The 26,260-nt window shown below is 46.2% G+C and overlaps 1 protein-coding gene across 2 annotated transcripts; it reads right to left on the minus strand.

Moving 5' to 3' along the window:
- Window positions 1-1,349: 1,349 nt before the first annotated feature.
- Window positions 1,350-23,838, minus strand: CUNH2orf42 (chromosome unknown C2orf42 homolog). 2 transcript variants are annotated; one of them, XM_067532369.1, is made up of 10 exons: window positions 23,760-23,838; window positions 18,492-18,518; window positions 17,310-18,144; window positions 14,474-14,584; window positions 12,917-13,021; window positions 9,648-9,752; window positions 6,651-6,758; window positions 3,658-3,758; window positions 3,029-3,191; window positions 1,350-1,974 (listed from the first exon to the last, which is right to left on the minus strand). In XM_067532369.1, exons 3-10 carry the CDS (start codon window positions 18,130-18,132, stop codon window positions 1,766-1,768), a joined length of 1,725 nt encoding a protein of 574 aa, XP_067388470.1. In that variant the 5' UTR covers window positions 18,133-18,144; window positions 18,492-18,518; window positions 23,760-23,838; the 3' UTR covers window positions 1,350-1,765. The 2 variants fall into 2 exon arrangements, with proteins under 2 accessions (XP_067388470.1, XP_067388469.1); XM_067532368.1 differs by lacking the exon at window positions 23,760-23,838 and having other exon boundaries at window positions 17,310-20,204.
- Between the last annotated feature and the right edge of the window lie 2,422 nt (window positions 23,839-26,260).

Raw genomic sequence — 26,260 nt, forward strand, 5'->3', positions numbered from 1 at the left:
GTTCAAATCTGCCTGTGTGTGTGCACGTGTGTGGCCTGGGGGTGCTAGTGTAGCAGTGGGGGGGCCCCACCTCTTGCCTGGGGGAGCTAATCTACTTGAATGAAAGGTGATTGGGGCCAGCCCCACGGCTGCCCTCACTCTGTAGTCTAGGGGTTAGGCTACTCACCTGGGTTGTTAAGAGTCTGATTCAAATCCCCAGTCTGCCTGCTGGGCAGGGGTTTGCACAGGGATTTCTGGCCTCGGTGGTGACCACCCTTTGGGGTGGGACATCCCTGTCTGAACCACCTGTCTCAGGAGCCCATGGTCCCCTGGGGAAAGAGAGGGGATTTGGACAGGGATTGCCCACCAGTGACTCTCCCTCAGTTTACACCCCTCCCGGTGGAAGCGGGGGGCCCGGGGGTCTGCTGCAGCCTGGCTGCGGATCCAGACCATGGTGGACAAAAGGGCATTTTAGCAGTGGGCAGCAATTCCTCTTTAATTCAAGAGCAAGAGGGGCTGTGAAACGCTCCTTGCTCCGCTACAAGGACTCTGCTCTCACACAGCAGAGGGGGGGCTGTGAACCAGGGTCACCCACACCCCCCTGTGAGCCCCTCACCCCTGTACCACAGAGGGCTGTGGAAGCGTGTTTTGCTCCAGTGAATATATAGTTAAGGTGCAACTCCTGAGTGAGGGGATGAAGCAGAACAGGGATTTCAGGCAGCACTTTGCTGCGGGGGGAGCACCCACACCCCAGGACTACAGAGGGCGTGACAGTGACCCGCTGGCCATGTGACTATGTAATGAACCAGGCGCAGCATCCAAAGGAAACACTGAGGGAGCCAGACATCACACTATGGCCGAGAGCAGCATGGAGGCCATCTGCTGGTGCGCTAAGTGCTCATGGTTCAAATCCTCCTTCTCAAGCAGAGGGGGGAGTTGACCCTAACCCTCCTCCAGCCAGTGAGTTCTGCCTGGTTTAGTTTGAGTTGGTCAAATCCTGCCTCTCTGGGTCTGCACCCGTGAGTGTTTTGCGCACACACAAGATGTTGAACAGGAAAGACGTTACCGCGGCTGAGGGGGGAGGACTGAACTAAAGCCCCCTGAAGGCTGTGCAAAGACGCAGACATCACTGGCCTTTGGAGGAGTTTCTAAAAGGGGACAGAAAAGAAAAGGCAGGAGCAGGGCAGTTCATTGCTTTGTGCTGCTCAGTGCAGCACGGCTGTAGTGGGGGTCACCCCCCCTCATAGGCATGGCTGACTACCAGCACTGGAAGTCTACAGAAAGAGTGGGTGATGGAAAAACCCCTTTAATACATTCCCATTTTAAAATTGCCTTCCTCCCTCAAAAGAGATCGAAATCAAACAGCAGCATCATTTTCTAGTGTGCTTTATTTTAAAAAAAAATACTTTAAAATATGCCAGAGTCAGACTGGGCCATGTCGTAATACAAGGATATAACTTACTTCATAAGAGATGGTCTCCTCCCAGCAGTGAGCTGTAGATAAATCTGTTTTCAAGGGGGACGTCAGAGAAGGAAACTACAACTCAAAGTGGATTGACTGCATCCTGGTGAAGGGAATGCAGAAATGTGCTCAGAATACAGCACACATGGAGTGAAAACTATCTATAGAGCAGGTGAGGTGTCTCTTCTAGGGTAGGCCCTGTGGCTACTCTGAGATTGGAAAGCATCAGATTGAGGGAGCAGTTCAATGCTAATAATGCCCCTGGCAGAGAAACCACAGAGCAGAGCTGTGCAACCTGAGCTGTGAGAGGGGCTGGGTGCTCGGTCAAGGAAAGGTGATGGTGGTCAGAGGAGTGAGCTCCAGGGTCTGTTCCAGTGAAGGGCGTTGCTCCTGGTATTCAGTGGTATGGCCATTCCTGTGATGGCCATATTCAAACTTAATCCTCAGCTCACCAATCTTGGACTGGGGTAAAATATCCGGTATCCACTCGATTGTGAAAGGTGTTGGTTCCTTCTGATCAGGTGATGTGTTGCCTGGGGGAAAAGAAGCATTTCATCAGTATCACAGAGCATGGAGGTAATAAAATGGCAGGTAACATCTTAAGCTTGGTTAAAGCTAGGCTGACAATTAAGGATAAATACCTGTGGGCATAGCCTGTCATTTAGATGTCCAAGTGGCATTAATTGTGCCATAATGAAGATTTATTAAAAAATAAAGCACACAAACACAGGCCCAAAGCAGAATTCCTTGGTTCTATTGACGCTGAATTAAGCCATGTCACCTGTGACTCGGTGCCCCGTCCCTCCAGTAGAACAACACTTGCTTTCTTCCAGCTGTTGTCTGATAAGCTTTTTGGTCAGGGCCTGCCTCAGGGGAAAAAACCCAAATGCAGAATGAATGGGGGATAACTGGCCTGGCAGCAGCGCTGCTGAGAAAGACCTGGGAGTTGTGGTGGATCACAACCTCAACATGAGTCAGCAAGGGGAAGCTGTTGCAAAAAAGAAAGCAAATGCAATGTTCGGTTGCGTTAACAGAGGCGTAGCGTGCAAGTCAAGGGAGGTGGTAGTACTGCTAAACTCGGCGCTAGGTAGGCCTCAGCTGGAGTACTGGGTCCAGGTTTGGTCACCAATGTGTATAAAAAAGATGTAGAGAAATTGGAAAGGCTCCACAGGTGGGCGACAAAGATGATCAAAGGGATGGAATGCAAGCCATGTGAGCAAAAGCTGAAGGAACTGGGTATGTTTATCTTGGAAGAAAAGAGATTAAGGGGGGACATTTTCAAATACCTGAAAGGCTGCCATAAAAAGGATGGAGAAAAGTTGTTCTCTCTTGCCACAGAGGGCAGGACAAGAGGCAATGGGTTCAAACTACAGCTCAACAGATTTAGACTAAATCTCAAGAAAAACTTCCTAACTTCTTCACAGAACTAAGGGCTCCTCAAACATAAATGAACATAGGTGTCCTGTCTGTCCCCCTCATGCTCAGACCACTGGGGGGGACAGTTCTCTCTGTTCTCAAACAAGAGTGGTAGGAACCTTCCAGGAGGTAACAGCTACTTGGGTTTATTTCCCTCTATTACAAACTTACCAACTTTGAGGAAGGTTTTGAGTTCCAAGGGCCGGATAATGGGCTGCTTCTCCAAGCGACCATACGTCTCCGCTATGCTCTCCACCTCAACCTTGGGGCACTTAAACAGCTCGTAGGTCCCATCCCGGTTCTGGATGAAGCTGCGTGTGATTTCCAAGGGCATCTTTCAACAGAAGCCAGGCAGAGGTGATGAGCAAGGAGCATTAACGGCTCTCAACCACCACCAAGCTGTACTTGTACTGTTCCTTAGCTTGCAGGCTCTCCGTAACAAGGCAGAGCCGGGGCGTACAGCCTCAGCTTTCATACATGCCTGCCAACTTAAGCCACCTCCCCTCCCTGAATGACACAAGCTATGCTGGCAAAAAGACACTTGCTGGTGTAAGAGGAGTCTACACAGAGGGTTTTCAGACTGCTACCTACCTGACAGAGCCATGCCGACAAAACTCTGTTGCATGGATTTGACCTTACACGGGGGAGCAGCCCTGTTGAACTAACGTGTGATTACTCATGGTTGTGTTTGTGGGAGCTCCGTCTACCTCTGCCCTGTCTGCTCCCCAGCCTGCTGACCTAATCCGGTGGGCACCAGGCTTGGTCTTTAAAGAGGAACCAGGAGAACAAACTGGACTTACCTCTGGAGTGTCAAATATTTGCTTGACCTGCAGGATATTGGTGATGTGCCAGGTGTATTTGGAGAAGGTACCCAAAGGCAGGGCATCTTTCCGGACAAAAGCTGTGAACAGGAAGAGCACATGACAGATGCTGAAGCTGTAGGGCTACTGCTATTCTATATCCTATGGCAAACCAATCTAGTAACACGAGGAGGGAGGAAAGGTCAAGGCCACGGCTGGGAACCCGACTAACACAGTCAAAAAATGCAATTTAGCTGGCACCAAACCAGTTTGATGGTGATGACACTGGATTTCTTCCAATGAAAGGCATTTTTAAATGGAAATTTGTTTAATTTTGGTTTATAAACCGCAGTTCTGGGATGGGCACGTTGGTTTAAAAAAACAAAGCCCCGGCTTTTCACAAATAACATTTTACTTTTCCATCAGCTCTGTTACTAACCCAGTGCATGTCCCTGGCAAATCGCTTATCTTCTCTCTGCCTCATTTCATTCCCCTGTAAGACACAGGCAGGGGGTATCCAGGGAAAAACAGAATGAAGGGGAGGCGGGCGGCAGCTGCCGACTTCTGGTGAAGGCAGCCCCACACTTCCCACCCGGTCGCAGATCCCAGGTGGGAGCCTGGCGGCAGCCTCCTGCATCTGGCGAGCTGGGCTCACAGCTGGGTGGCAGCCACCCACTCCCCGGCTCCAAGCCAAGAGACAGCCTCCAGCGCCCCGGCTTGAAGACGGGCAGCAGCCACCTGCCCACATCCCTGGGTCCCAGCCAGCTCGGAAGCCTCCTCTGCCCCTGCTCGGATGGGTGCAGTTGCACACCTCCGGGACTGGCAGCCAGGCGCCTGCAACTTGCCCAGGTGGCAGCTCCCCTCCCTGGCTCAAAGTCCAGGGCCCAGAAAAATTGTCAATTTCACCGCTCTAGCTGAACAGTGAAATTGACAACTATGACAGCCCCAGATTTACCAGTTACCCTCTTTTCCTGTCTCTCTCTCTCTCTCTCTCACCTCCTTCCCTGTCTCTCTTTCACCCCTTCCTCCTCTCAAATCTATGGCAAAAAATTTGGCGCTGCGCTTTATATCCCCCAGCATTGGCATGCCACTCAAAGCCTCCTAGCTTTGGCCAACATCACCTCTAGCCCAGGTACATACTTGAGTTGTGCACCTCTGGTGTAAAGGTGGTAAACCTACCCACACTGGATCTGACATCTGTCATATCACGACCTTATATACTCAGCCCTTCTTCCAACATACGACTCACATGAGTCGGTAAATATAGAATCCCGTGGAAAATTGGGTGTTGGGGCACTTATTAAAGTTGTCAGAAGTTAGGGGGTACTTGCTACTTAGAAGGTTGAAAAACACTGCCCTAGGGCTACCTCAGTCTGGTTTTAAAGCTGTGCAAATACACAGATTTCTTACAAGATGTTGGTAAACGTAAAACAGAAAAGCAGTTGCAAAGATGGGAGGAACTGTTGAACTGTAACAAGTCTGGGCACCTGAACGTGTGCTACGGTGCTATTCGAGGCCACCTTTTGCTTTGACTACAGACTCCCGAGAATTGTTCCTCCTACTGTTTCCTGCCATGGAAGCTCACTTCTGAGGTCAGAAACACCAGCTATGTAGTCTGGCCTACAGGGATACTGAAGGAGACTGTAGATGCAACGTGCTCAATGTCTAGGAAACCAAGACTGTGTGGTTTTAAAGCATCTGTGCTCCTCTCTCCCCACTGGGTCTCCTGTTGAGGAAAGGACTGACACCACACAAGTAGCCTGGTAAATATTACTAAGCGGAATTTGCACTTGAATATTTCACTCTCAGGTCTCAAAGGAGTTAGACATGAAACCAAGCCTCAGAACACCCCTGCGAGTTAGGTCAGCGTTGTCATACCCAAGTTACAGGTAACAAACTGGACCAGCCTGCCCCACGTTCACACAGCAGAGCTGAGACTAGACGTAGGAGTCCTGCTTTTCGGGCCCATTGCCCTGCCACTCGACTACGCTGCTTCCACTATATATTTTGGGTGGTCTAAAGGTTGGAGGAAGTGACTTAAAAAACTGCCCTATGTAGACAAGGCTACAGTTTAGACAGGTGCCCTGTCTCTGAGGACACTCTTATTCCAGTGTAAGAGCTTTTTTGGTTTAGCTTAAAACCCTTCCCAAGCCACATACGCTTTAAACTGGAAAAAGCTGCTCTTATACCAGAATAGAGTGTCCACATGGGAGGTTACACCTGTATAGCTGCATCGCTTTACCTTCACGCCTTAGGTTATATTGAAAAAGCTTTTCCGCATACACAGTGCCCATGGAGGCAGGGAGATCAGGCTTCAAACTGGCTTCAAACTGGCTAAACCACCAATGAGACTTTGAGCAAGTCACTTGTCAAACAATTCCAGGGGTGAAACCAGAAGACCTCACAACAAACAAACAAACAATGCCTCTGAGATTTGTTGCTGGAAACAGATAAGTTACACTGCTATGTGAACCAGAATGATTGTCAGAATCCCCGTGACTCGTAAAATATTTCCCCTCGTTACCCAATTTACTATTCTCCTCTAATTAGGGCTTACGTGTAGTGAAGATTCAAACACAGATGACATTCTACAGGGTACCGTAGCCTCTGATTCAGCGTTTTTAAACTACCAGGGCAGAAATACTATATTTACAAAGCAGTTACCGCTCTGGTAGAATGGACATTGCATGTAATTCATCCCTGAGGAGAGGGCCAGCACCACACCTCAAGAGAGATATAGGCCCATTGCTTACAAGTGAATTTCTCCCACTGGGCATAAGGATTTTTAGGATGAATGCAGAGAACAGTACCTGGAATACACGGAGTATTAATGACACTGACTCCTGTTGCTATAGCAGACTGTTTGGTCTCACACTCCCAATGCATGGCCTAAAAACATTAAACTAGACTGATTTGTGCATGGGAACAAACAGAGATTTCCCAATGTTCAGATTTCCAAAGCTTTGTGCTTATGAACTCATAAGATCTTTTACCTGTAGTGGAATTAGGTAGCCGTTTCTTTGTGCTTCCTACGGAAATCCTCTGCTGCAGAGCATCGAAGAAAGACTGAGGTATATGGAACACCAGTGGCTCTGGTTTGCCTGCACGTTAAACCAAGAAGGACTTAGAGGAGAACAAAAAGGAGCAGTTTGATAGGAAACAGGTGGGATGGGACATACTAATAAATATTCTTACGTGCTTCTACAAGGATTTCATTTCACTAGGACAGAAGTTTCATCATTGGTTTCATTTTCCCTTCAAGGTCTTGTCAGATCTCATAAGCTACGCTCTGGCCTGATCAGTACCTGGAAGGCAGGTCTCCACAGATAACACTGGGTGCTGCAGGTTTTGTGTCAGTACCAAACCAGCATCCCAGCATGGAATTAAGAGACACTGGCTAAATTCTTGCTTGGGCAATTACAGTTTGCCTAACTAAATTGCCCCTGCAGTTTCAATAGGCGATGGAGCTTTTTGCTTCTTGTTCTAAATGGCTATATCGCTTTGCTGTGTGCTGTTAAATAAGCTGCCATATCTGCTTTTAGTAGAGGGTGAAATGAGGAGAGGAGCTTGAGGCACAAGAGGTGTTCTCGTCCATCCTCCCTGTTGAAGGAAAAGGCCCAGGTAGGGACCGTCGCATTGCAGAAGTAAATGCGTGGTTACACGGGTGGTGTCGGAGAGAGGGCTTTGGATTCTTCAACCATGGGATGTTGTTCCAGGGAGAAGGATTAGTAGGAAGAGACTGGATTCACCTAACCAAGAGAAGGAAGCGTATCTTTGCAGACCGGCTGGCTAACCTAGCGAGGAGGGCTTTAAACTAGCTTCGATGGGGGACGGGGACCTAAGCCCGGAGGTAAGTGGGGAAGTGGAACACCAGGAGGAAGCAGAAGGAGGAGGGTGCAAGAGGGGAAGCCTCTGGAACTGCATTGAGAAAGTCGGGCACTCGGCCAGTTATCTCAAGTGCCTCTACACAAACACAAGAAGCCTGGGAAACAAGCAGGAGGAACTGGAAGTCCTGGCACAGTCAAGGAACTATGATGTGATTGGAATAACCGAGACTTGGTGGGGTAACTCACACAACTGGAGCACTGTCATGGATGGGTACAAACTGTTCAGGAAGGACAGGCAGGGGCGAAAGGGTGGAGGAGTTGCACTGTATGTAAGAGAGCACTATGACTGCTCTGAGCTCCAGTATGAAACTGGAGATAAGCCAGTTGAGTCTCTGGGTTAAGCTTAGAAGCAAGAACAATAAGGATGATGTCGTGGTGGGTGTCTGTTATAGACCAGGCCAGGAGGACGAGGTAGATGAGGCTTTCTTCAGTCAACTAGGGAAAGTTTCCAGTTCACAGGAGATGGTTCTCATGGGGGACTTCAATCACCCTGACTTCTGCTGGAAGAGCAATACAGCAGAGCACAAACAATCCAGGAAGTTTTTGGAGCAACCAACTAAGGGCCGTGCTTCTCTTGACCTGCTGCTCACAAACAGGGAAGATTTGGTGGGGGAAGTAGAAGTGGGTGGCAACCTAGGCAGCAGTGACCATGAGATGGTTGAGTTCAGGATCCTGACAAAAGGAAGAAAGGAGAACAGCAGGATACGGACCATGGACTTCAGAAAAGCTGACTTTGACTCCCTCACAAAGCTGATGGGCAGGATCCCCTAGGAGGCTAATATGAGGGGGAAAGGAACCCAAGAGAGCTGGTTGTATTTTAAAGAAACCTTATTGAGGGCACAGGAGCAAACCATCCCGATGTGCAGAAAGAATAGCAAATATGGTAGGTGCCCAGCTTGGCTTAACAAAGAAGTCTTTGGTGAACTTCAATGCAAAAAAGAAGCTTACAAGAAGTGGAAGCTTGGTCAGATGAGTAGGGAGGATTATAAAAATACCGCTCGAGCGTGCAGGAATGAAATCAGGAAGGCCAAAGCGCAACTGGAGTTGCAGCTAGCAAGGGACGTGAAGGGGAACAAGAAGGGTTTCTACAGGTATGTGACCAACAAGAGAAAGATTAGGGAAAGTGGGGGCCCCTTACAGAATGGGGGAGGCAACCTAGTGACAGAGGATGTGGAGAAAGCTGAGGTAATCAATGCTTTTTTTGCCTCTATCTTCACAGATAAGATCAGCTCCCAGACTACTGCATGGGGTGGCACAGAATGGGCAGGAGGTGAACATCCCTCAGTGCTGAAGGAACAGATCCAGGACGATTTAGAAAGATTGGACATACACAAGTCCATGGGGCCGGATGCAATGCGTCCTAGAGAGCTGAGGGAGTTGGCTGATGTGATTTCAGAGCCATTGGCTATTATCTTTGAAAGCTTGTGGCAATCAGGGGAGGTCCCTGATGACTGGAAAAAGGCAAACATAGTGCCCATCTTCAAGAAAGGGAAGAAAGAGGATCCAGGGAACTACAGACCGGTCAGCCTGACCTCAATCCCTGGAAAAATCATGGAGCAGGTCCTCAAGGAATCCATGTTAAGGCACTTGGAAGAGAGGAAGGTGATCAGGAACAGTCAACACGGATTCACCAAGGGCAAGTCATGCCTGACCAACCTGATTGCCTTCTATGGCTTGGTCTAGACTCTACACTGACCCGGCGATTGGGTGCCAGTCGACGGGAGTTACGCAAGCTACGCAGAGTAACTGCAGAGTGCATCCTGTGGCACTGCAGCTAATGCAGGCCCCTTTTTCAGGCTTGTTCCTAAAGGCACAATCTAACCTTAAGGGCAAAACTCATCCCTGTACAGAAGGCCAGCACAAAGCCTTATGCAACACTTCTGACCACATTTGATGTTTACAGGGAGAATCAAGACTGAAGGAAACACCCAAATCACAAGACATGCTGGCCCCCCTCCCAGCCATATGCTCTTCTCCCTTTGACCCAGCAGATATTTAAAGCTGATCACAATTTATGCTGCTTAACTATTGCTGCTTTAAGAACGAAGCAGCAACGAGACAAGATGCTAGGCTGTCATGAGGTGGCTCCCAGAGAATACTTACCATCAAACTGGTAATGCATGGTTTGATGGATGCGTTCGGTGACACTGGTCAGCCATTCCTGGAAGGATAAGGTCACCTGTGACTCATCCAGCAGCTGATTACAGGCTAAAAGAAAAGGAAACCCTTCATTAAATACAACTGCTGTCTTTAAACAGAGAGGATAAGCGTTTTTCACTTCCCCAATGCTGTTCCCGAAGGAAACAATAAGCAGTGAAAGTCTAGACACATGTTGGATTCACACCAGACGCTGTGTGTGTACGTATGTATATAATCTCAAAGTGTTTTCAGCATTACATTTATTAGACAGCTTCCAGAATACGTAGACTTGATACTCTTCACTAAATACAAAGCAGAAATATAGGGTGCAGAGGACATGAGATCAATGAACAGCGACATTTTTGCTGTGGTGGTGAAGACGTTATTTCCATTATGCATCCCGTTTTCAGGGTTTTATAACTACAGCAGAGTGAATGTTTTTTAACTAAATGTTTTTTGCTGACAAATGCATTTTTCAGGGTCCAAAACTATTTGCTGAATTTGGGTTGAATCTGATGAATAGGTTCAGTTGGGGGAAAAAATTCAAAAGAGTTTAAATGTTTTGTTTCAACTGTTTCATTTCAAGATAGCATTTTGATTTTAAATTTGGTCAGCTTTAGAAAACAAACAAACAAACATAAAAAAAGGTTGAAAAATGCCCAGATTGAAACAAAGAATTAAAAAAAAAATGTTTTGGGTGACTCAAAACATTTTGGGTCAGTTTGATGAAAACATTCTCTTTGGTTCAAATCAAACCAGATTTTTTTTCAGATTTTTCGGTTCAGACCCTGCCATAAAATCCATTATTCAGTCAGCTCTCCTGTTAAAAGTCATTGGAGCCAGTACAGCCAAATGCTTGTGTTCACACACACACCCATACCTGCAACTTTAGACCCGATTTTCAGAAGTGCTGAGCACCAACAACTCAATGGGAGCTGCATGCACTCAGCACCACAGAAAAATCAGGCCCTTCATATTGTGTATCAACTTTCATATCAACTGTGTCCCAAAATAAGAGTTGGAACTCAAACCTGCAAAGACGTGTGTGTGGTTAATTGTACATGCTGCAAGAAGTCGTACTGAAGCCAGTGGAACTATACACAGCGCATAAAGTTAGACAAGTCACAAACGTGTAAGTCTTTGCAGGTTTTGGGACACATTTTGCTTAACTAAATCCTCCCTGAAATTTCAGTTGGCTCTGGTGCTTTTTGCTTCTTGTTCTAGGTAGTGCTGTTGCTGTGTGATATTACATAAATATAGATCCAACCCAGAGGTGAAAGCACTTTCAATAAAGGGTAAGCACCTGTTATGACCTCGGAGAAACCTTGTTACAGATTGAGTTAAAACCCTGTCAAGATTGATAGGCATGAACTCACCTTTCAGTTAACATAACTGTAAGCATAAGCCCCTCACCTAAGACAAAAAGTGTGTGTGAATGTGCTCACTGACTCCTATTTTGGCTGAGTATTGTTTTGGGTAGGGGTGTGTGTGTGTGGGAAGAGAGAACACAGAGAAACTGAGAATAGACAAGGGCAGAGAAGACAAAAAGCAAGATAACCAAGCTGGAGCCTGTAAGAACAACATGGCCCTAGAAAAAGCTAGAGAGAGTTTTTGGGTCTAGTGTTGGCCAAAGAAACTTGAGGGTTATAAGCTAAGAAACTACTTCTTTTGTTCTTGGTTCCTCTTGCATTCAGAGGAGCAGGACTTTGTTCATTCCTTGTAAATAAACAAGATTGCATCAGAGAAAATACCAGACTCCATCAATTTCTACTTCCAGATGGAACATCACTAAGGCCTGAACTTCGATTATCCACTCGGGTCAAAAACGGGCAACTCGCCTTACTACTGCTCATAATCCCCTTGAACTGTAGCAGGATCAGGCCCCAAAATAAGAAAAATTAAGAAGCACAGACAAGGAACAAAGACATTTGCAGCTGAGAATTGATGAGACAGAGAGACACAAGGAGATAGAGATTGCAGTAACTGCTTTTAAACAGCGAAAAGGAAAATTGATTTGTTCTGTCTTTACTTCGTTCCTAGAAAACGTAACGCGAGAAGAGCATTAGGAAAACCATAGAAGGTAATCAGGAGTTTCAGGTGAACAAGAAAAATGAATAAATAGGAAAAGAATGTGTTTATTTTATAAGAGCCTGATCCAAATACCATTAATGTCAATGGAAAGGCTTCCACAGGTTTCCATGGGAATTGGATTGAGTTTTAAATCCCTAAGTACCTGGAAATATAGAAATAATCCGAAATAGATAGAGAAATAAGCAATCCTAAAATGATATGTAAATAAATAGTCCTAAAATATACATGTATAAATAACCCAAAGGAAGCCAGGAGTTATTTGAGTCAGTGCCATTTGTGCTTGGCATGTCCCCAGTCAGAACGACTGCGTTGGTTCTCCCTTACCTTGCGATTACACTGGTGTAACTTTACTGGCTTTGATGGAGTTACACCAGTGTCAATCAGGAGTAAAGGAGAGGCGAATCAGGCCCCCAGACTTTAGAAGAACAGAAGACAGAACCTGGCTTGTCTTTTGAACAACTGTTTGCCACCGTGTGGTTGTAAAATGCATTTATTCACTGATTCTGGCAAAGAATCATCTCACACAGACACACAGCTGGGAGATGATGCACAGACAGTGGCAAGACAGTGACAAAGGCCAGAATAAAGCTCAAGTCCATTTTCTATTCTGATCTGGCCAAACCGTTTAGTTTCATTGTAAACAATTTTTAATTACAAAAAAATACTTCATAAACCCGACACTATCCCCTCAACAAACATTTTGTTTTAAACTCAGAGTTAGGAGGACGAAATCCAAGCAGCTATACAAGAGAGTGAGCCGGCACCATCTTTCAGGCAGACGCTGTTATTCAGGTGCATAGTTTTGCCAGCACACAGGAGGAGTTACAAAACTGCAGTAAGAGAGTTTAGGAACCTCGGGTCGGATTTTCATCTCACTCCACTGCAAACCTGGAGTTATTCCACTGTTGACAAGAGGAGAACCAGGCCCATAAAGTTTCTTTCACAAGGGTTATTACAACTTGAGCCAAATCATCAGCGGGTGTAAATATGCATGGCTCTGTTGACTTCCATGGAGCTATTGCTAACTTACACCAGCTGAGGATCTGGCCTTTGGCGTGCAGCATTTTTTCCCACCCACTAGTTATTTTTGTATTTCTGCTGTTCTAAGGGCTGAGAAAAGAGACTGCAGGAATGAAACTTACCTTGCCTTTTTAGTGAAGAGGCTACGGCTGGCTTTTTCAGTCCACTTTTCCTCAGATTGCTGTTGACCGGATCTTGAGCCAGGAGTGGACTATTTCCTTGTGTACCTTAATTTAAAAGAGCTTTAGTTTCCACACCTTGGCGACATGCAGTGCGTGACCCGCAGAGCTAGAACAGTAGCTTCTGACAGTCTGGTTTAACAACGGAGATCCCCGGGGGCTCCATCCTTGCACAGGGATGGAACTGACGAGATGCTTTCCACCTCCAGCAACCAGCACCCCAAGTGCTGGTAACAACTGCTACACTACACTGAAGACCACGGGAGACAATTAACTACAATGCCCCCTGATTCTGAATTTCTTAGTTATTAATGATTTCTTTATGTGCCAGGTAAACCCTGCCCTGGACCTTGTGAGAAAAAGGTTTAAAATCCTACTTTGGAGTCAGAGAAGGGAACTCTCCACCAACCCGCATCGTGTCATTGCTGTTGTCAAACCAGGAGGCAATTTCCTCCAGGTGAGTGAGGAATAACGTGCTAATGGGGCAATGTGATTCATTCCCAACTGAAGGCAGTGGAAATACGGGTGTAAGGAAGGATTACCGGTGGGAGTGAAGGCAACAGGCTGATGACTTTTACTGTCAATGTTTTGCACAGCTCTGTTGGATACTAGAGGGCCAGATCAGACAAACGTTACTCACATGAGTGATCCCACTGAGGTCAACAGGTTGGAGGAGGAAGGGTATATAGGATCAGGTGTCTAGTGTACAGTTGCACTGTAATAATTTATAAATACTGTAGGTGATCTGGTTAGTGGGATGTTTAGCGTACGAATGATGATTAAAATAAGCAGGAAACAAATCAATGGCTAAGATAAACTACCACCATCATCATTACCACCACCCCGTTAACCCTTCAGCAGTTAGCTCAGAAGATGCTACCTCTTGGTTCCAGCCACACTGGATCTGGAGCCAGCAGATCAAAAAGACTAGAAGCAGTTAAAGACTCTCTCTGTCCAGCGGAGACAGAGGCAGTTGCTGGGGAGCTCTCTAGGTGGACACCTAGGACCCACTGAAGAAGCAGCCTGCCCGCCTACCAGCTAGGCTTGTAGGGAAGACAGACATATGTACAGATCCTGTTTGAAAATCCTTCTCTCTACATGCTTTATTCCTGCTGTTCAGATCAAACAATCCTTGGGTTTAAGAAGGCTCTCTGGTCACGACATTCGTCACTGGTCACACACTCCTAAAGGGAAGAACCACAGGTGCTGGACCCAGTTGGACCTGCTGAGTAACCACAGGGCATACCTAGGGTGTTGCATCCGAAGGCCCGGTCTGAGAGGGAGAATTGCTTAATTCTTCCCAGGAGAGGAGAACGCTTGACGTCTGACACCTGGGAGTGCACCCAGAGACAGGACAGAGGCAACATCTAGTTTCACTGAATCCCGTTAAAAATCACATGCTGGTTAAAAGATTCAAATGTTCACCCAGATCAACAATAACCTGATCCAATCTACAGACACCCACTGAAACCCCTATTAAAGAACTGAACAGTCCCTTACCAGGTGCTTCATCCTTTTTCCTCTTTTTTGGCTTGGAAGTAGTGGACTCGCCAGCCTGCACGGTGGATTCAGGATGGCAAATTAACTGGGGCACTATGATCCCTTTGAGACCTGGAAAAAACAACCCTTGAGTCTTTATAACTAAACAATTATAATTAAGTGCAAGGTGTAAGCAACATCATGGCCCTGATCCTGCAAACATGTATGCACGTGCTTAAATTTACTTGTGTGCGTAGTCCAACTAAACTCAGTGGGACTACCCACATGAGATTACTCACATGAAAGTGCCAGACGTGAACTTAGTCTGTATTTTCAAACGTTCACAGCTTTGTTCATTTCTAACCATTTCTCCCCCACCACACTAACACGGGGCCTGTTTCTGCCAATCCTTACTCACATGAGTAATCCTGGGCCACACAAGTAAGGCTCACGGACTGTCAGCACTCCACATTTCCAGAGTTCAGCTACCTTGACTTGTCAGTGTGAAAAAAATATGTGGCAACTTCTACAGTGAGACAAGAGCTCCTTTCCCACATGTATAAGACTGTAAGGATTAAAATAAATAAAATAAAAACCACACAACTTTTGGCCAAAAGAGACTTATTTGACAAGTTAAAATGAAAATAGAGTGAGGGATGGAGGCGAAGCATTTGCCATCTGAACTCCACCACTTGCTACTAAGGAAATATTAGGGTATTAAAAGTAGCGGTGGGGGGGGGGGGGGGGGGGTGGTGAAGAGCTAAAGAACTAAATAGGCCAATTTCTCCCTGGGCATAGCCCCACCAGGTTCAATGGTGTTACGTCAGAGATTCACCTGGCCCAGTACGTACACGGTGGCAAAGCGGTGGTGGAAATGGACACAGTAACCACTTACCGACAGCTGGACAACAACCAGAATACCTTGCACTTCTTTAGTAGGTCTCACCCAAAGGTCTCAAAGCATTTCACTAATCAGTGAAGTCCCAAAAGTTACTAGGTATGGTCAGTTCTATTTTATAGATGGGGAAACTGAGGCACAGCTGGTGTGAGGGACTTGGCTAGGGTCACACAACAAGTCAGCAGTAGCGTTAAGGCTGTGTTAATGTAGTCTGGGCACTTAAGGCCTGATTCTGATCTCACACCAATTTCACAGCGTCTAGCACAATACGACCTTGATCCATGATGGGGTCTCTCCCTTGCTCCCGAATAGAAATAATAATTTACACGGGTGCAGCTCCAGTTCATAGGTTTGTTCCTGATCTTAATTGCATAAATCAGAATTAGTCCCTTAGGGACAAAACTGTTAAAGGTATTTAGGCACCTAAAGATGCAGCTAGATGCCAAATGGAATTTTCAAGAGCATTTGGGTGCCTCACTCCCTTTGGTTTCTATTAGCAACTGGGTGCTTTTTAAAAATCCCAGTAGGCACCTAGCTCTATCTTTAGCTACAAACATCTAGCCGTTAATGATCACGCAGCGGGTCTGGTTTCACTAGATGTTGGAAATAAATTCCCTAATACGTTTACTCAGCTTCCACACAAGTGTTCATCACATCCAAAATACAAACACAAACAGGCACCCTTTTACTCTGCATCCCAGCGACAATACAGTTCTAAGCCCTGGCCAAATACTCATCACCACTGCATACCTTGGGAGACACCTTCACATCATGGCATGATTCCGGGAGGGAAAGCAACAGCTCTGACTAAGCAACCCCTAACCCTTGCCTTTTATACACTGGAATAAACAAATGATTTTATTGCTGGTTATCGGACCTTAGCTAACCCCAGAAGAGGCAGTTTAGGGCTGAACTTTGTCCTCTCCTCCTCCTGGTTCAGACAAGATTAGTGGCTGGGCCCCTCTCCTCAAGGTTTTCTGCCCAATTATCCATGTTTTCCTTCTTTTTTCACCTCAACCAAAACCTTAAGATAATATTGGTATGTCAAGGGTCACTACTGATTTAACACACACAACCCTTCTTTTTCATTATCTCATTCTTCTGGCCGCATGCTTTGGGCTTATCCCTCATGCTAACATCCAAATTCAGGTTAAAACTGAAGTTCGTCCAGGCATCTATATCCCTACTCTAGTGAAACATTTTAACCTCTCACAAACCAGGCACTCTTCCCGGCAAAATAAACAACTTATCAACCCTAACTCAGGCGAGTAAGGAGCTTACAGAGACTGTGGGAATAGATTCTTTTCTAGCCAAAATAGCACCACGCTATATGTAAGCAGGGTTAATTAAACAGTCATAGCTTAACATACAGCATTTAAAGCCCAAATCCACCTCCCTACCCTCAAAAAAACAAAACAAAAACCCTTCAAAACCCATTAGTCGCGTGTACCCCTTACCCCTGAGTGGACAGATGCTCCCTCCCAGTGTAGCTCCCCCAAGAGAAACTCTTCCTGGGTTCTTGATTTTCCTCCACATAAGGTAGCCTAGCAGGAAGGAAGCCAGCCAGCAATGCTCAGCTGTGCTATTGCCTCTGATTCATTACACCTACCCAGACCATCCATATAAGGTTTCTGCCTCCTCCTGTAATGAGTTACTTACATAGCGACAAGCCTTGGGGAGCTGGGTAGGGGGGGACATCCCCCTCTGGTTCTGATCTCCTGCAGGCCATATTTGTTTTACAAGCCAGAGATAGAAATGCTTCGCGACTGGCATAGTTTAGCAGTCGTCAGATGCGGGAACAGACAAGTCCAGGAAATCCATCCCCATGCAGACGCTACCCATCAGTTTGAATACTGCTCACCAAACCCGGGGCTCTCTCATTTCCCGCCCCCATCTTTCATTGCTCCCTGGTCATTCAAAACCTCCCTTCCGGCCCACGCCTGCACTAGCCCCACTTACCGCTGGAATCGTAACTGAGGAAGTCGGAGAACTCCTGTGCCAAAGTCTCATCGCTGGCAAAGGCACAGATGCAGGCGAAGAAATGAATGCATCTCTGGGCAGCCTCTTCCTTGGCAGAGCTGGCTTTGCTGGATTTCAGAGCCTGGCATGAGCAGAGAAACCTGTGCTCTGGCACGTTCTTATTGCTCATCTTCTGAGCAAAGGAGGCGTGGAGATACCCCAAGCTGTGCTTCTGACTGGCCTTGCACTTCACCACCAGAATGTTCTTGGTGATCCTTTGAACCAGGGGGCCGGTGGGCTCCGTTGCCAGCTGCCAGATGGTTTGCTTCGTTTCGGGTGAGGCCTGCATGGAGTTTAAGATGGAGCTTTTCAAGGTCAAAGGGGTAGCCTCAGTCTGACAGTTCACAGCCAGCTTGATGTGCTGGCACTGGTTTTCCACCACACCTTGAGTGGCTCCCTTCAAACACGACGGAACGTAGCAGCGTCCAGAGCTGAGCTGCGTGATGATGGTTCCATCCACGGTCTGGATGGTGGTCTCCGAAACGCCCAACTCTACAAAGCACCGGTAGTCTGGCCCCCTGTCTCTCTGCCGCACCGAGTAGATCTGCAGATCCGAGCCAGTGATGATCTTAACGGCGTCGACGCCGGGCTGCTTCCGAGCGCCGTAGCGGAAGATCGTCCCGCAGGTTTTGTTCTTGCAGCTCAGCCCTCGAGTGCCGTTGTAAGTGCCGCACCGGGGACATTTCCTGATTCCTCGGAGCGTAGCTTTTCCCAAGTCCGATAAGAAGGCTGGGACTTTAGTCCTCACTGAGTTCGGTTCCATCCTCCAGGGAGCCTGAAACACCGGAGAAGGCAAGGAGTCAACCAAACTGGATTTGCTGCTTCGCTCTCTAGCTGCTCAAGTTATTATGATTTGTATTACAGTAGCACCGAGTGTGCTAGGGACTGTTCAAACACAACAGTTCATTATCTAAGCAGACAAAAGGTGGGAGAGGAAACAGAGGCAGAGAGAAGGGAAGTGACTTGCCCAAAATCACACGGCAGGTCAGTAGCAGAGCTGGGAACAGAATCCAAGTCTCTTGAATCCCAATCTAATGCCCCATCCGCTAGACCACACCGGGTGTTTCAAATTATTTGATTATAATAAAGGATTCAACATTCTATTTAAAAGAACACCCTTACCTGTGTTATTCATCGCAGCTTCTCTTGCTGAAAGAACTGAAAAGAAATTAGCACTAAATCTTCCAAGGGGCCCAGAATAGATGCAGTCAGCCTCATGCATACATAGCCATTTTGCAAGCTGAGAGACTCGGACTGGTGAAGACGGGCACTAGTAAAGAGCAGACACCAGTATTTTCACCACCAGGTCATCTAACCCTCAGAGCAGCACTGAAGGTGGGGGAGCGTTTTCAAAGGCACTTCGGAGAGCTGGATGCCCTATTCCCCTACATTCCCTTGGGAACTGGGTGTCCAAATCCCTTCAGCAACTCTGAAAATCTCACCCACGTTGGTTAAAATAGAGGTGGCCAATTGACCCTAGTGCTTCTTTAGCTGGAGGTGCATGGGTAGTGAGGGTGGGAACTCTTTCGAAAAAAGCTCCACGGAGACAATGCTCTCTCTCTCACACACACACATGCAGAGCATCATGTTCACTCTATACATTCTTTTCAGACTCTTCAGTGCACGAGAAAGTATGGTTGAGAGACCCCTACTATATCAGTAGTCCTACCCCACTTCCACCAAGGCCTAGTCTACATGCAGTTTTTGTACCACTATAACTATTTTGGTTAGAGGTCTGAGTTTTACCAATACAGTTATACCAGTACAACCCCTGGTGTAGACGCAGTTACATCAATATAAAGGTGCCTTATACCAGGATAGCTAATTCCTCTTCTCGTTGTCCCGTATGGGAAAAAGCCATCCCAGGATAAGCACTTTTATACTGATATAAATGCATCAAACAGGGAGGGTTGTACTGTATTAGCTATACCAGCTATATATAAGGAAAGCCGTACAACTTTTGTGTGTAGACAAGGCCTGAACTTAAAACCCTGTTCAGATATTCTTACTATGTAGGGATCTCATCTTTCAGCCCTAACTCACAACTAGGTCTGCTAACGACAGTCTCCCCTCTCCAGGTGTAAATCAGGAGTGACTCCACTGATGTCAGTGGAGTTATACCAGTGTAAAACTGTGTTAGAGGCAAATCGTGCCCCATGAGATTATTCGGAGTAAAGGCTGCAAAAATTAGGGAATCGTGACCCCCTAGATAACAATTTGGATAGTATTCTAACCACCAGGACTCAGAGCCTCAAAAGTATTTAGGCACCTAAATGGGATTGCAATTGGAGTTAGGAGCCCAAATATCTTTGATGATCTGGGCCCAGGTATCAAATTCTGGCAGGGTTGTCTCAGCCTTTCTCAGGCAGAAACATTGACTCCTATACAGCTTGTTATCAGGGGTCTTTTTAATGCGTCCTTTATGTATGTGTATAGATGTATCATCTCCTTTCTGCTCCACCTGGACATTAAAAATCCCCCAGCAGTAAGAGTTTGCTCCAAGTTCATTGCCAAAATCTGCCTCTCCCCATTGCTGTGCAGTGAATTGTACACCGGTTCTCTGAATGACAGCTGACCTCCTGCCCCGATGGCAGCCTCCCTTCAAGTGTGAATGCCTTGATTCTTGCCTGTATATATGGGGCTGACAAGCAGAGTTCAGCATGTGGCTTGCAGGAAGTTGTCGATGGTAAACTGGGAGGAGGAAAGGCCTTTGTAGAAATGCAAAGATAAGTCCTTCTTGGTTATTAAGAGAGTGTGAGTCAGTTCCATGTGTATAGGAAAATAAAGGGATGACATGAAAGATCAGGTGAAGATGAGAGCGGGAAAACGAGATACAAGAAGCAATGATGGGAGAGGAAACACAGAATTGAAAGGGGGGGGGGGGTAAAGGTAGTGAGATGAGGGAACAATTGTGCAGAGACTTAAAGGTGAAGATCTGTGTGAGCAACTATCTTCCACGTTTGATTATAGCTGCAGGCACTACAGCTGGAGTTCCCAGCATACTGGGGGGGAGGGTGTGCAGAAAAAAAGTAAACATTAATTACAACAGGCTTATAAATCTCATCTCTCCCTTCTTCCACACCACCACAATGTCACCCAATAATGTTGCTGACAGTTCATTCAGAGGAAAAACACATAGGATATAACTTGTACTCACATCTTCAGCTAAGAATGTCTCACGTGGGCTCTGTGTTTGGGGTGATTGGGAAAAGGTGAGATCTGACACTTTCAAGTCTTCCTAGAATTCTGAGCAGTGTCTAACCTCTAAATGTAGAGGTGTCATAATACAAAAGTTCTGTTTGATCCATTGGTGGCAAACTGTTATGATGTTGCTGTGAGGTCACAATAGAGCAGAGCTGCACAGAGGGTGGGACCTAGATCTACGATTAATCCAGCCGAATGTGACCTTTGGAACATACTGAATAGCCAGGAGTATAATGTATAAGACTAGGATTTAAATGAATGATGGGTGTTGGACTTTGGCAAAAGAATGAGAGGACCAAGTGATCTAATGGCTTTTACTATACAAAATGAAATAAACTAGGCCAGGTAGAATTAGATTTTTATTTTTTTATAACTTTGATGGATAATATCAATGTTTCACTGTAAGCTTTTTTTAAATTTTTATTTAAATTTTCACAGTTGCGAGAAATTGTGTGTGTGTGGGTGGGAAGGTGGTCAGACCAAAAATGATTTAGTGACAGTAGATGTTGAGATTCAAAAGAGTAAAGTTTTATAACTGTTAAACACAAATTGTCAACATCACGTCGAAATATACAAACTAAATACCCTTAAGTCAAACTCTAATAAGATCTCAAAATAGCACTTTTCTTACTTTGCCTATCTGCAAATTTTGATTATCATCAATGGAAATATTATTGCATTGACTTGTGTGTGTACAGTGAAATAGACATTTACTGATATTTACTGAAAAAAAATGACCAAGTAAGAGAACAAGTCCTTATTAAGACCATTAGCAACAGCCCAATGAACTTTGTAAGAAAACTAAAATCTGCCAATGTTTTGTAGATAGGAAATTGAACTGAGTCTTCTCCAACTACACAAACACTATGCACTGAGACCTATTCACTTATTTGTGCTCAGAGCTATCTTATGATGGAGCAAAGGATTATGTCAATTTATTTCACAGGATGTGGAATTTGTCAGAAGTGTAACTTTTTATTTGTTCAGTGCCAGCAACGTGCATGGCAGAAGACGAGCGACAAAAATAAAGCCAGGTACTGCCCCAAAGAGCTTCCAGTCTAAGCAAGACAGATAGAGTAGACACTGGGAACCAGATGAAAAAATAAGTAGGATGTTCGTTTTTATTTGTACATAATATTGTTGATTCACTTCTTGTGAACATTCGAAAAGAGATGAGTCTTGAGGAAGGATTTTAATAGAATAAGGCTGGTAGTATGACAGATGCATCCGGGAAAGAATGAGAAGTTATGGATCTTTGAATAACAGCTACCAAACATGTACAAACTTGGCTACGTAAAGTAATCTTATAATATCACAGGTTCAGAGGAATCTCTATAGTTTTGTTTTAAAAAAAGCATGTAGCTGATACACAGAGATAATAAGAGCTTTGAAAACAGTGAAGAAGAAAATTTCAGATAGTTGAAAGACTCTTTTGAGGGATTTGGTCTTTGTTCCTTGCTTTGTATTTGTATATATTAAAAAGATGCAGACGAACAGCATAGCAGTGCAGATTGTATTTTGTAAGCAGCGTGTCTGAATGTAGCTGTTAGCTAGGTGTCTTTCCTTCCTTAGCCACAGATGGGTTGAATAAAATAAAAAGATATTTTACAAGCTAGACTGACCAGTTTGATCCAAATCATTTAGAGCTTTTAGATCTTTCTAAATCAGGTGAATCTAAATTTTGCTGCATTGTCAATATGCCAGGAGCCCAAGGGCTGCACCTATTTAGCATAATCACAAAGCAGCTTGCACCCAGGCTCTAATAATGAAGGGTGGTTGGTACATCAGATTAGTCACAGCACACAATATCCTGATCCAGCATTCTTCAGGATAGACTTCCTGTTGCTTTGCCACTCTGTATTGATGACATGAACGTGAGGCAAAAATCCTGTTATATAACAACCTTTGCACCATCACATCACCAAGTGTTGAAGAAGTGTGCAGAATGTTGTATCGTATCATCATGTGGGTAACTCAATTTTGTCTACACCGGGAGTTTCTGACAAAAAAAATGCCCACTGTTGCTAACACTGAAGTGCGGGTTTTAACAACAGTAAAGACACTAATGTAGACCAGGCTTCCAGCGTTTTTAAAACCCTATCATTTAGCAGGTGCTCTGATCAGGGTTAGACACCACAGTGCTTAAAATGCCCCCAGGCCATTTGTTCATCTGTACTAAAACTATCCTGGAGCTGTATCATTTCTACCAACTGCATCTGGGGAAGTGAGCTGAAGCCCAGGAAAGCTTATGCCTGCTGAAATTAAATGTGTTAGTCTTTAAAGTGCTACAGAACTCTCCTTGTTTTTATCAAGGAGCTGCATCACTTTTAACAGAGATGAGCAAGTTCTGCCCCCAAAACCCCTACCAATGGGAGTCACCGCCTCTGAGGGTTGGAGGATGTCACATTACAGCACAGGTTGACCTTTCCCGGGGCCGGCATTTCATGGTGATGCCGCATCATGATACAAGGGTTTGTGAGCGCCCAGGGGCAGCGTTTTGACGTCACAGTGCAGCAATGATGCACAGCGACGTTGGGAAGCTGCCATACTTCTGTGACCGCCCCATGGCGTCTTCGGGGCATCGTCGCAGCACGATGCCGAACGACGTGACGCGGCAACACGATGCCCTGACGACAACAGAGGAGGAAAACCCGCACAGCCCGGTGGCCTGGCCCCTGACCGTCGCATCCACCGGCCGAAGGCGGCGATGTGACCAAAACGCACGGGCCCCGGCCACGTCACGACCGCCCCGGGTCTAGGACACGTGGCCGCGCGCACTGGGCCGTCCAGGGGCACGCGGCCACTGGGGACAGGCCCCAGGGCTAGGCCGCTCCGCTGCCGGGACGTGGCTGATGACATCACACCGGGGCACACGGTGACGACACCGCCGAGCCACAGCGACCGCGCTGATGACGTCACGGAGGGGCACGTGCCACAGCGCCGTGGCCACGTCATAGCGACGGCGTCGCTGACGTCACACAGGTGCCTGGGCCGCAGTGACGTGCTGAGGTCACCCCCCTCTGCCACGCCAGGGCCCGAGGGGCTCGTGTCCCCCCCATCTCCCCTCCCCCTATTATTTCCCAGTATCCTCTCCGGTCTCCCTGTCGTCACTTCCTGTGAGCACCAGCGAAGGGGGCCACAGCCAGGCCCCTCCTGAACGAGACTGCGGCCTCGCCTCGCCCTTACCTGGGCGGCCTCCCCAGGCCTCGGGTCCCAGCCGGGCCGCCTGCGAGGGGAGTCAGCGAGCGGCCTCCGCCATGGCTCCTTACAAACGGCCAGCGAGCCTCGGCTGTAACGGGGGCCCCCATTGGACCGTCGGTCGTCACGTGGTGGGCCGGCACAGCATGATGGGAAATGTAGTTCCTCCTGGTCAGCTGCAGCAGAGAGACGCTTGGAGTGATCTAGCGCGCCGGGCTGCAGCTAATTAACGCGCGCGCGTGTGTGTAATTAAACTAGTTAATGAATGAGCGTGAATCAGTGTGTGAGCGCATGAATGGGCGCGGGAGTGTAATTAATGTGATTAACGCAAGTCCCAAGCCCATGCTCCAGCTAGCCCTAAACCTCCGCCTGCAACACGCTGGAACTGGCTGACAGAGAAGAGGTCGCTCCCACGTGTCCTGTTCATTGCCCTGGAAGCATCTGCCCCCCCCCGCCCCCGCCCCAGCATGGCTGTACGTTTGAGAATTACAGCTGCTCAACCCTAGGAGCTTCCCTAGGGTAGTTACATCTCTGTGTAGATAGAGCTGTGGCTGTGAATGGGGGTTTGTCTAAACAAGAAAGTTTTAGCAGGTATGTAATTATGCTGTACCGCTATCAAGCTACTCTACTCCTATCCCTATCCCATAAGACAGGCATGAACACTTCTTCCATAAGAAGTGGGTTTTTGCAGTTCAGTTTGATCATCTTCCAAGGTAATATGAACTAAGAGCACACAGTCACAATGGACTAGAGCCAGATCTTCAAACACAGACTCTTAATTTCCACTGATTTCAACAGAAGTAAGGAGGCTAAATAACTTTAGGAGCTAAGCATACATATATACAAGTATTGTCCACCTCTACTGTTAAAAACCATGAATCAGGCACTCCACACAACCCTGATTAGCTTAAAATAGTAACTCACAAAAATAAATTGTGTCCATTTCCTTTGACTTCTAATTGTTGAAACTTAAGGGTAGAGAGAGGTTAAGCTTTTCTCTACCACAGAACTAGAAACTTTTTTTGGGGGGGGTGATGAAAGCTGTGAATTCCATGCGCTATAGTTTCAAGAAAAACAAAGCAAGACTCCTGTTAAAGTCAGGAGTTGACAAGAATGTTTAAAGCAGTAACACCATATTGCAGTGTTTATTTAGATGGTAAACACTACATGGGAATTCTTTTCCCTGTATAAGTCTCCAGTGCATCACTGTCTTCTTCTGGTCCTCATAGATTGCTACAGGAAGTCATTCACAAAAATTCCTGCGGATAATAGAAGCAACAATTATCCACCTGCACACCTCCCTTGCACCCAATCTTAGAGCCAAGGAATGGCAAAGCTACTTTAAGCGTAGGACTGGAAGGGGGTTCAGTTATGTTATAGTCCATCAGAAAATTCTTATGCTGTTAAAAAAGTTCCTGGGCTTCCTGTTGAAAAATTCCTACTTCTAATGCCTGCCCAAGTTCCAAATATCACAATAGTGTGCTATTGCTATTGCCCTCTTAGCCAGCAGTACTGATGAGCTATTTTACTTGCTACATCCTAACAGCCTACCCTACTCTGGTGACAGTCAAACAACAAATCCTCATTAATGTCAATGGGAATTATGCCTGCAAAAGGAATGCTAGAGAACGTCCTAGTATGTGACAAAGGTTAGTGCTAGGCTGTAGCTGCCTGATCATGCTAGGGGCTGAGTATTTTCAGCCAACACTACTTACATGAATAAGGTAATTGCATCTTTTATGAACGCAGAAGCAGACACTATTGATTGCATGAATATAAATATTTTCTACATTAAAATTAAGTATTGCTCATAAACTGATCTTAAATTACTTTCCTCTCTCCTCCAAACAGTGACAAACTGGTTATCCGCGGAGTTTTGAATCTAAATATTTTGGAGTGCTAGAAACATTTAGTTTATCCATGACCTCTACCCTGGACACATGCACAAACCATTAATGCATTCGCAAAAGAGAACAATCCAACTAAAAGTGAACAAGTTGTGAAAGTAACATCAAGCTCATCACACCTTTGGTATGGTACTCCTAAAGGGTTGGGGAACATGAACAGCTAACTGGCATTACCAATATCACTGCATAAACACACACTTTGTTTGAAGAGTAGAATTTAATTCCATCCCATAGGATACACTGAATTACTAAACTCCTGCACATAGCGATTTACGAGTCACGTACTAAGAATACTGGTCAGGTGTGCTGGAGCACAAAGGAGAAGTATGAAATAAAGAAAATTCTATGTATGAGCCCAGACCCAAGGCTATCTATCCTTAATCATAAAGAAGGCCAGACCTAGTATGATCTCTCTCTCAGGAAACAGGAAAAACAACTCACTGCCAGTACATACATCTTTACTCCATTCTGGCATAAGGCTTATAATAAAGGAAGCATCGTCTAAGTGCCTGATTTTCCCCTGAAGTACTGCAACCTCAACTGTGACAAGCAAAATAAAAAACCGATAAGGTTGGGAATATG

The sequence above is a fragment of the Emydura macquarii genome, unplaced genomic scaffold (assembly GCF_026122565.2).
Source record: "Emydura macquarii macquarii isolate MOO-44397 ecotype Brisbane River unplaced genomic scaffold, CSIRO-AGI_Emac_v2 contig_3278, whole genome shotgun sequence".
In the NCBI taxonomy this organism is placed as follows: Eukaryota; Metazoa; Chordata; order Testudines; family Chelidae; genus Emydura; species Emydura macquarii.